The sequence below is a fragment of the Rhyacophila brunnea genome, unplaced genomic scaffold, assembly GCF_057557595.1.
Source record: "Rhyacophila brunnea isolate RB1 unplaced genomic scaffold, BYU_Rbru_1.0 scaffold_21, whole genome shotgun sequence".
In the NCBI taxonomy this organism is placed as follows: domain Eukaryota; kingdom Metazoa; phylum Arthropoda; class Insecta; order Trichoptera; family Rhyacophilidae; genus Rhyacophila; species Rhyacophila brunnea.
This window is the reverse complement of record NW_028232871.1, coordinates 23859269-23870735: the sequence shown is the minus strand read 5'-3', so window position 1 is coordinate 23870735 and position 11467 is coordinate 23859269. Positions and strand designations below refer to the sequence as shown.

At 46.9% G+C, this 11467-nt stretch overlaps 1 protein-coding gene across 1 annotated transcript; it reads right to left on the bottom strand.

Moving 5' to 3' along the window:
• Window positions 1-881: 881 nt before the first annotated feature.
• Window positions 882-11106, bottom strand: Not1 (CCR4-NOT transcription complex subunit 1). The gene has a single exon (XM_085948880.1). The coding sequence runs from the start codon at window positions 10288-10290 to the stop codon at window positions 3127-3129; it is 7164 nt and encodes a 2387-aa protein (XP_085805006.1). The 5' UTR covers window positions 10291-11106; the 3' UTR covers window positions 882-3126.
• Between the last annotated feature and the right edge of the window lie 361 nt (window positions 11107-11467).

The window sequence follows — 11467 nt, the reverse complement described above, 5'->3', positions numbered from 1 at the left end:
ATGTAAAAAAATCGGTACCAATGCAATCTATGTTAATTAGCAAGAAAAGTAGAATATTAATAGAATGATAAAAATATTCATAATATGGATAGTAGATAATTACGCAGCAACAACAATTTCCAATAAGCCTTATGCTCATACAGGAGAAAGCCTTAAGATGTGGAAATCGTCTACTTAACTTGCAAACTGCTTATCTAAGTATTAAAATTGTTCAGTTGAGCATAAAAACTGAATAAATTTGGTGTTGAGCAATATTTTCTAATGAATTTTACATACGTTATGTAAATATTTATTTGACATTCAAGATTTAACAACAATTTTAACCGTACCTCAAAAACGTTTGGATCAAATTATTCTCGTTCTACTGGCAACACGTAGTTTGGAGATAAGCAGTCTGCGAGTTTAACCAAACAAATGGTGATTTACTCATAGGTTGAACATAAATGACGCCACGATTTTTGTTATTTTTTTCCTCCCTTATAACCACAATTTTTTTTTTTGCCATGTCTAAATTATGTCACATTTTAGAACCCCCCCCATTCGTTAAAAAACAAATTGAAAATGAGCACTTACTAAAACAGTATTGCGTTAAAATTGTAAATCGAGGAAAAATAGGACGTTTGTTTTAAACAGCGAAAAAAAAAATCATTGAAATGATCAATTTTGATATATTTTATTCTAAAAAAGATTAAGAGTATATTTTGTTGATTTTGTGATGTCACATACGTTTTTTTTATCCCTATCCCCTTCACCTCAATATTAGACCCCCCCTAGAACGTCGAGTCATGTATAGACGACCCCTTATGACAAACTAATAAGCAGTTTTTTTAAACTCCTGTCGCTGGTGTAAATTATTGGGTAGCAAAAAAGAAATGCAAAGATTTATATTTCAGTAAAGTTTATTCAAGAAAATTTAAAAAGAAACCAAGAAAATTACTACGTAACCTATGGAGTAGGATGGATGGATCACAATTATTACCGATTAGTTGTACAATTCCGTAGCAGCCAATTTTAGGTAGTTAAGCCTTCGATTCAAAATGCCTTGCAGGACATTTTTACAATATCTTTTAATATCAATATTATAATAATCTTTTATTTACATAACAATCTACTCATTCACATTGTTGCAAATTATGCTTTACTAAGAACTCAGGTTGCATCCACAATGGAGCAAAAGAAATGATAGCATTCTTTGTTCAGCTTAGAGCCAACAAAGAAAATTGCATGCCTGTGGAGATAAGGTAATTCGATATTGAAGTGTATCATATAACAGGGTATAACATTTTTATATAGTGTTGTTTCCACAGTGAGATATTATATTGGACAGAAATCAAATGATAGGAACAACATTGTAAGTTTGCATTGCCTTGAGACACATTATTGTATGCATACTATGGTGATAAATGAAATATATTTTACAAATTTAATTGTTTTTTTTTTGTACCCATTTAGTTTCTTGAATTTTGCAACGTGAGAGAAAAACTTTTACAGCGGAAACAACTCTGGCTGTATCCACGGCAACCAAAACACAATTTTGACCTTCTTTCACTTCTTTACCATACTGTGAATGCAACCTAAGTTAATTATTTTATTATAACAATTTTATAAAGCCATTTCAAGATTGATAGAATACCTGAGATGAATAAAGCAGCAACTGCCTAAAAATGTAAAATTGAGATATAGTGTACATTATATTTGAAAATAAAGGAAGAAAAACCTTCCTCGATTACGGGGTATGGGATAGGTGATACAGGGAATTTTTTTCAAAGTGTATTCGCGATTGTGCATACGTTAAATTTTTTTGGCATGTAGTTATTTTTATTTCAGGTATTCGATGAATAAAATGGTAATAGATAATTATTCTTCCATCCATCTGTATCCATAGATACAAAATCCACAAATAAAATTGAAGTTCCATTATTATTTTTTTATACATAAAATTGTGTATGAAAAAAAAAACGCAAAATACGTTTTCAATCTTATAACCTAAAAACCGAAGAGAAAAAAAACAAGATAAATTAACTTTACAGCTTACGTTACCATGTATCTCATTATTTTCTAGTAATTAAATCAATTGATGACCACCATGATTAATATTTTTACATATTATTATTACAAAATTCCGATTAGGCATGTTTTCCATACGTACAATAAACATTTCAGGAATAGACATAATCAACATTTTTTTTTACGAAAATCATCATAAAATCAATACTCATTATTCACAAAAAAAATTCACCTTACTCTAATATTTGCAAACATCGCTTCGTATTTACCTTTCATTTAAAAAAAATATTAAATCACACATTAAAATGTCTACTTAAAAGCTAATTTACAAACCAAAATTAATGCTTACATTCTACTACAAAAACCCATAGAATAATAAAAAAAATTCTTAACATATACGTGAGATAAACCCTAACACGCAGATAACAATTCAACAGTTTATTGCCTAGGACAAATACTGAAATACCTTATACATTCAAGAATATAAAATCTACATTACTATAATGTATAAATGATAAGTCAAAGATGACATGACACTCATAATATCTATTTACATATTGTGTCCAGCACTTAGTATATATTTACTTTTGAGTGTCTAAAGTAGATATATTATATATTATTTATATATGCTATAATTAAAATTCAGTAATCAATAAGACATATCAGTTGATTCTTAGAAAGTTAACAGTTAGCAGTGTGCATTGCTTATTGAATTTTACTGGCAGTGCATTACTGATTTAATGAAGGTGTTTTGTTTCATGGGAGATTACATAGTTTTAAATTAAATCTGTCAATAACAATCAATACCTTCTTCAATGTGCATAAATAGATAATATAAAATATGACTAATTATTGCATACTTTCATACTTCTAACTGTAAACATTTCAATAGTAGTTTAATTAATTTTATAACAGTCAACCTATATAAGCCACATCTGCCCTGTGAATAATATGGTTTCATGCACATAGCTGGTATCGCAGAATCTACAACGATATGCTTATATTATTGAACTCCGAGTCAGGAAACTTTTGAATTGCATCTGTTGAATTAAATCTCACCATTTGTCTGATTCATTTCACGACATAACTCTCACACGCCACTCCGTCGACGATCTAATATCATTCGGGCGCCTCAATTTCATGTTTACTCGAGTTTTTCTCCACCAAACAAGAGCGAGCCACCGATTCGAAAAGCTTAGCAATCTCGGGAGCGCAGTGCACAAACTCGTGGTCCCAGAATTTATAAATGGGGTTCTTGATTAGCTCTATGAAGGTGATCAGGAGACCCCAAGGGTGGGGGCGGTTTACGATCAGCCTCTCCAGTAGCATCCTCGTTATCTGCTCTTGGATGGCCTCCGTGTTCGCTTCGGCGAAGAGATACAGGAGGGCGCAGCTGAAATAGTGGGTGTGGCTGTTGGGATAGCGCAGTTGGTTGGCGATTGCGTTCAGGAAGATATATCTCCCTTCGTGATCCAAATCCACTGCAAAGTTCTGGAAGATGTCCATGTGCGCCGAATGGGCTATGGTAGACATGTTGGGGGTCAGTCCCTTGCCTCTGATGTAGACGATGGCCTGAGTCCCGACGTACAGAACGACGGCATTCATCAGTTGTGTGTTGTACCTCTTGCCAGGTTCGTTGGAGATCTGCATTATCGTTCTCAACTCCGCTAAGAACGTCACCGGAGCTCTAGCTTTTAGATACGAATCCAGGTCTTTCTTGAAAGAGATCGGCTGAATCACGGCCGTGTAGTTGGTGAGCACCCTGGGAGCGTGGGTGATCTCCGACAGTAGGTCCACTTTCAGATTGGGAGTGAACGGGTCGGGTAGGCGCATATTGCGCGGGAAAGCCGACAGGATGAGATTGCGCATCTGAATGCAGTTGGGTGGGATCTCGTCGCAGAAAGCATAATGGTAGTCGCACAAGAATTCAGGGAAATCGTGAAGCAAAACCAGAAGAACCTTCAGGATGCCTTTATAGGTCAGGGTCACCGGCTTGGCTAGCTCAGTGTTCCGAAGGAAGGGGCCAATGTATTTGAAGAGAGCGACCAACAGTTGAGAATACATGCTCCACCCCTTCTGCTGGGGGGTGACGGCCAGCATTCGACTGATAAAGGCGCGGTGAGACACAAAATCAATCCACGCGTATGTAAAGGCCGGAGCCGTGCTTGGCCGGATCATGTGGAGGGTGTGACAAAAGGCTGTCAGCACCTGGAAATTGATTGATTCCAGGACCGGTTCAGGCTGATTTAGCTCTAGGAATAGGATCAAAAGGATCCTAATGTAAGGCAGCTGTTGGAATGCGGCGCCATGGTCATCGTGGTCCTGCAGGAGGCAACCGGCCGTTATACCCAGTACCTTGTTGAGCAGATTTATCTTTGGGGATGTATTGCCAGTTTCGCCTGAATTCTTAATCAGGAGAGCGACCAACCTGACATAGGCGTCGGTCATGTGGTAGTACCTGTTTCGGGACATGGTCTCCGGAGGGTTCATCCTCTCATCCTCAAAGATAGCATAAATGTTGTTAATACATATCCGGGTGGCGATGCGGAAGAACCTGGTGATGAGATCGTCTGTCTTCAAGATGCCCTGCACGTTCATCTGCTGCACGAAAAGATTGAAGTTCTTCATGGGTTCAGAGCTGGCAGGCGGGTTGTGGTAGAGGGTGACCCACTCGCGGAGCAGGTACTCGGTCTTCCCGCTAAGGCCAGGCGGGTCGTCATCGAAGTCTCGCACCCTGACCAGGTGAATCCCTGAGTGGATATAGGAAGTGGGGCCGATCTGAGGCCGATCGCCCAAAACGTTGGACGGGTCCTGATTGATGCGTAGGATCTCGACAAGTGAGGCCAGGCCATCGGGTGGCGGTTGGCGGGAATGTGAGACAATACGCACGAGGGCTTCGACGGTGTTGTACAGGTCTGAGTCTGTCATCAGAAGGGAATCGCGTTCGTCCACCAAGTAAAGCTGAACCACTCTCATGGCGTAAGAGACAGCTGCATGGTTATTCCCATTGTCCATGAACTGAACGAGGGCCGCATCATACAGCTGAATATTGACTAGGTCCGAGCGGATCAGGCAGTCGACGGCCTCCAGATTATACTTGAGATCCTCCCTGCACTCAGCGAGGCATCTGGCCACCTGCTTGTTGGTCCACATGTGGCCATATGCGGGGGTCTCTTGTAGCAGTTTGAGGCCCCTGATGTGGATCTCCTTGTACCGGTCCATTGCTTCAGCAAGGTCACCGACATCACCTGCAGGGATGGCAGTCACCCCGTCGAGCACCCCCTCCACTGCCTTCTGCAGCAAGTTGTAGGCGGTGTTATGGTCCTGGGCACGGCGGATCAGAAGTAGGCACTCCAGGAGGCCGTGCGCATGGCCGGCCTGCACGAGAAACACAGGATTGCTCTTGACATTTCCCAAGAACTGCTCGGTGTCATTTATCAGCAGACCCAGTTCATCATTGCCGTAGTATACAAGGCGATTGGGATTTAAGCTGTCGCTGAAGCCGGCAAGGGGTGCCGCATCCTGGACGACAGGCTTGGGCGCAATTAGTGCCGCGTCCCGCTCCTTGACGGGGGCAAAGCCAGGAATGCTACGGGCAAACTCCTCGTAGACAGAGATCTGAGCCTCACTGATGACGCCTACCTTCCGCTTTACCCGGTCGTGCATCCTCTCATTCTGGTAGTTGAGCGCGGCAGGGTCATAGTATACCCTCCCCTCTTGCCTGGCGATCTTCCTCATCTCAAAATCTTTCATGAGCCGCTTGTCAAGCTCCGGCAGCGCTTTCTCCACGGCCTTCTTCTGGATGATGGTACAGGCCAACTCCATGTTGTCGGCGGCGATAATTCCTGCGGCCGATTCGATCACCTCTTTCTGCTGAGGATTTGCTCCAATCATAGACGAGAGGAAGGCGGACTTGACATTGGCGGCAATGGTGTTGAGCAGCTGCTCCCGGCAGGTTATCATGGCCATTCCAGCTGTCAAATTTCTCATCATGTGGTGAGCCGAGGTCCTCATCCGAATCTCGTCGGGGTCAAGAGCGAAGTCCTTCCTGACGATCTGCTCGCAGGTTGTCAGAGCGTACTTTATCGACCGATCCACTACCGGATGGATCCATTCCTGGATTGAGCGCTCAATAGCGGACTTGATGAAATGGCTCAGGTGTGGGTTCGAATTGAACAGGGTGTGGATCACGTTGGGGCTGATGGTTATGTTTTGACCAAACGCAGCATTGGAGGAGACATTGACGTCCGTGTAGTTAAACTTCGGAGGTCCGGGAACAGCCGGCGGACCAGCTTCTGATGGTGCGGCTCCACCTGTGGGGGTAATAGATGCCCCGCTTGCCTCCTCTGGGGGCGGCACTGAAGACGGGACAGCGGCCGAGGGTGTTGCAATGCTAGTACTTTGTGACGTGGGCGCTGGAGTACCGTTCTTCTTTCCCGCATGGGAGAGCTGGTACTCTATTTTGTGAGCTCTCTCCGGATCTCTAAGATAGTGCGCGGGCTTGAGCTCGGCCACGTCAATGTTCAGATTCTTGCATAGGACTTCTATCTCAAACTTGAGGTTGAGCTTAAGGTCTGGCTCCTGGTGCAGCTCGGCCAGGACATTCATGATGCTCATAGTCCAGGGGTTGGGCGGTTTGAACACCTTGCTCTTCTCGCATGATTCGAGGACCTTGGCTACGAAGGGCACAACGTACAGGAGCTCCTGCTGGCCCTTGTGATAGGCCTCTAGGATGAGGCTCTTTAGGTCAATATCTATCTGAAGGATGGGCCTATTCCTACCGAGGGTGAGCATACCCAACCAGTGGCCGAGGTTCTTGAGTAAAGACCTGTCAGAGAAGTTGGCGATGCCCTTGTCGGACCGCAGCAGCACTTTGATATTGCGGAATGTCTCCCTCGTGACCATCTCGTTCACCTCCTTCACCTTTAATACGTCAAGAAAATTCGAGTAGAGAGTGTGAAAGTTGAGTTCAATGGAAGCCCTCTTCAGGACAAGATACTGGGACAGCCAGGGCCAGTACTCCTCGGTAATAATGTCCCTCAGCTCGTCACACTTGGACTGCAGATTGAGCTGGCTCAGATTGTTGAATATGAAAGCCGATTTGTCCTGCACCGAGTCAGGCGGGGACGTTATCTTCTCGTCACGGTCAGTCGCTACCAGGAGGGTATCGATGTTGGTGGCATTGGCGATCGAGGGCCTCGAGTTGGCGTGGGCTGTCGACATCTTCGGAATGAAGCAGACAGCTGATGAAGAAGCGGCCATTTCAGGTTTGTAAAGAGACATGGGGGCACCGGCAGTGGGAGCAGCTGCCGCCGTGGCAGGCGGAGCGGCAGGATATGCGGTCCCTTGGGGCTTGGTGGGTGGCTCTTGCTTCTGCAGACCGTACTCTACATACTCCCTAAGGTGAACGGGGAAATCGTAAAAGTGATCCACCGTCTTGATATGCTCGCAGTACTGATGGTAATCTTTGAGCCGTGACTTGAACCTATCCAGTGCGGCAATTCCAAAATAGTACATCTTGGTTCCGGCCGGTTTCTTAAGAGCATCCAAGACAAACCTGAAGGCCAGGCCCAGAGCTTTGTAGCTTGTCACCAAACTTCTTTCGATGAGACCCCCGAAGAGTTGCGCTGTTATGTGTAGCTCTTTGTCGGGGTACTGAGGGAAGAACCTGTACTCCTCGAAGAGGTTGCGGAGCATGCAGCTATACACCTCCCTCTCCCTCTTGACGGGGGAGTCTTGGAACTTTTTGAGCATGTCAAGGACCTCATCGATGGAGAGAGTAGGGTGAGGGGGATGGTTATAGATCCTCTGGAAGTAACCATTGGCCTCATCCTCGATGTCTTTAGCTACGTTCAGGTTAATCTCCGGGATGGCAGACGCCATGTTGTCTTGAGGGACACGCTTGTCTGCGGACGCGAGACCCATTCTCATGACAGGCAGGTTGGCGGGGTGCTGCATCGTCAGCAGGGTGAAGGGGCTGCCTGAAGGGCCGGCAATAAGGCAGGAGGGGGAACCAGGGGCAGCGAGCAATGGCCCCAATGTGGGTGGCAGCGCGAATGCCCCGCTAGACTGTGGGCCAAGGGTGAGGCCGGCAAAATTGGGGCCCAGGGACGAGACGGCATCGACAGCGGGCGCACCAAACATCTGTCCGGCAGAAGGGTTGAACGGCGTCTCAATGACTCGGTGGGGTCGGGCAACATTGGCCGGGCCCTGTCTGGGCTTAACGAGGAGAGAATTGCAGGCGTTATGCAGCTCCACGATCATGGCAGAGAGGCGTGGCTCTACACTATTCATGTACATCTGCAGGCATGCGAGCATAGCGGTGACAGTCTCAGGCGGCAACTGTGCCGCCTTGGGCAACTGTTCGTCCACTAGTTTGCCTCCGATGACCTGTGGACAGCGCAGCTGCAGGAACTTCACCATGCCGGCCAGGAAATTCTCGCCGTGTTCCCTTACTTTGTCCGACAGCCACTTATCAAGCTTCAGGTACTCCCTCCTAGATGCTAAGCAAGCCAAGTCTATGACGAACAAAAATGACTTGACATTGAGAAGCATGGACAGTGCTTTCAGGTCCTGGGCAACGTCCAGGATCCGGGACAGTCTTGACTGGTCGTTCTCCCCGTGTGCGTACCACTCAGACATGACATTCATGATTATCTGCTTCACACCAGGCGTCTGGTTATGCCACGCATGGTGTAAGATGATGGCTGAGTTGGGATGGTTGCCGAGAAACACAGGGATGAGATTGAGCATGAGGTCGTGGCGCATGACCGAGTCCTTGAGCCCGCTTTGAAGCAGCGCTAACAGGAGCACGTCCGGGCAATGCTGGACAGCGATCCTGAAAAGCTCTTTCACCTCGGTACGGAAACCCCTCTCACCCAGGTGCAACAAGAGCTCCACCAGATGAAGCGACCTCCAATTGGCAATCTCTTTGTTGTCCGATTCGGGCAGGGACTTTAAGATATCCACTGACACGGGGTGGCACACGTGGTCGGCGAAGCAGAATATGTCAGGGTTATTAAGGATGTGGGTGACGAGGCTCATCTGGCCCTCTGCGTTAATCCAATGCCTATAGATAAACTCGACTGGGAACACGTATGCGGGGTAGCCCGATACAGTCTGTAGGCCCAGCCGCAGGATGGAGAACAGAACTAGAAGGCCTTGGCGGTCCTTGATGACAAACTCGGGATGGTCGAGCTGGGCGACCGCATCCTTCCAGTTAAGGTTGGGTGCGAGCTCCTTGATAGTCTGGACGAACACCTCAACGTCCCATGAGTCAGGGGACGCGCGGGCGGGGCCATCCTTCTTGAGGTCGCGGCCAGCCAACCAGAAATCGCCGGCCGTCTGTAGGGGGGGGCCAGCAGGCAAGCCAATAGGTGTACGGGCCATGGCGGCAGCGATCCTCGCCACATCAGCAGGCGTCGGCTCGCGACCACCCAGGTTAACGAGGTCCATCTTGCATTCATCAATGGAGGCCGTGAAAGAGTAACCCAGCTCGAGGACGAGGTCGGCGATGGAGTTGTCCATGACGGCGCTGGCCGCGTCGTCCGCCGACGTCATCTCCTCGAGGGGGGTCTCGGTGTCGTCGGGGTAAAGGAGGGGCGCGAGGATGACGGGCACCAGCTCCCGGGGGAAGTCTCGCCTCAGCCTCTCGAGGAAGAGCTCCCTGGTGACGGGGGCCAGGCCGAAGCCGTCCCTGACCAGACTGGCGAGGACGAGCTGAAGGATCTCGGGGCTGCAGTCCTGCAGGCCTCCCCCTTCTGCCTGGCGGCCGGTGTCAGTATCCAGGTAACACTGGACTAGGTCGAGCAGGCGCTTCTTGAGGTGCTGCTTGGCCGCGCCGGCCACCTCCGCCTTTGGCGAATTTTGCAACGCCAGGCACAGCGCCACCTCCTGCACGGTGGTGAGCTTGAGAAAGCGCGTCAGGTGCGCGAAAGGCGCTACTGCGGACTTGTAGGCCTTGAGGGAGGGCTGCGGGGGCAGGGGCCGGTCCACGGCATGGCAGAGGACGGAGACGCGGGCGGGGCGATTGAGTAGCGCCGCGGGCTGGCTGGCGAGCAGCGGGCCTTGGCCGGCCTGCGCCTGGGCGCTCTGCGGTCCGCCTGCGGCGCCTCGGCACGCCTCGTCGACTATGCGCCTCAGCAGTCGCTTGTCCGCCTCCGAGCCGTGCGCGCCCACCAAACAGTCGAGCTCGCGGGTGCTCGCCTTGCAGTTCTTCTTCGTGAGGTTCGCGACCAGGCAGTCGATCTGCGACAGGCTGAAGGACAGAGGGTCCAGGTTCATAGTTCCATCTAACAAGTTTAAACTTCCCGAGTTTCGCGGAACTCGAAAAGTTTAAAAACCCCCTCTGGTGCACCGGCGGCTTCGCGGGGGCTGACGTACTTGCGAATCTGTGTCGGCGGAGAATCCGGACGCGCCGACGCCACCATCACAATCGCGGAGATCGCGAACGTTTCGATTTCGTTACGAGAGCGTCTCTTTCGCTGAGGGTTCACTGAATTCGTCGGTCGAGTCTATTGCGGGATAAAAACCGTTCACATTGTCCCCGTATCAATCACCCTTGAAAGCGAAAATGTTTCTTGTTTGCACAAATTTTTATTATACGCGCTGCTACCACTGTATTGTCATTTAACATTATTCTTTCGAGTGAATCCGCACTATCCGTTCAATTGCACATACGTTTAAAACGAATTTAACCAAAACCAAAGCGAAAGTTGGACGGCTTCGATTCACGCTGTAACCGGAAACGGAGCAATAGTCAAAATGAATCTGTTTTCCACAGTGCGAAAATTATTCCTGAAAGTTAATATTGTTTTTTTTTATTTTTTTAATTCCACTTAACGTGCACAGTTTCTATTTTCCAATTATATCATTGTTCAATCGACGTTTCGAAGTTTCCATTTCATTCCTCGGTCAGATCGATCCTTTTTAGGCCACACGGATAAAAGTTTATTGTCCAAAACAGTTTTAAAATGCAATCTATAATTGCAAATGTTTTGTGGGATGATTGACGGAAATTTTACACTACAGAGTTATCACCGCCATTAAAATTTTAAAGAAAAATGCTTTGCAAGCTGCCATATTGACACTTTACCAACGTAGAATTTCTATATTATTAAAGGTTGTCCATGGTTTTAACCTTGCAATACTGAAAAAATAGACAACAAAAAATATACCAATATAATAATTTATTATACAATATTCATGGCCGCGAAAATCATTATGGTATTTTTTATGAAAAAAATAATAAACGACGATGCAGCCGATTGCGATATTGAAACGTTAATTTTTTAAAACCGAAATCTTTTTCATACCTACGAATATTTTCTTACAAAAATCCAAAAAGCCAACATATTAGCGGCCTGCACACACACAATCTTGCCTGCGTGAAAGCCTCGTGTGCGCGATGTCGCACGGGAATGATCATAGTGTCTAAAGTCGTGTAGCGAACAGCAGAAAG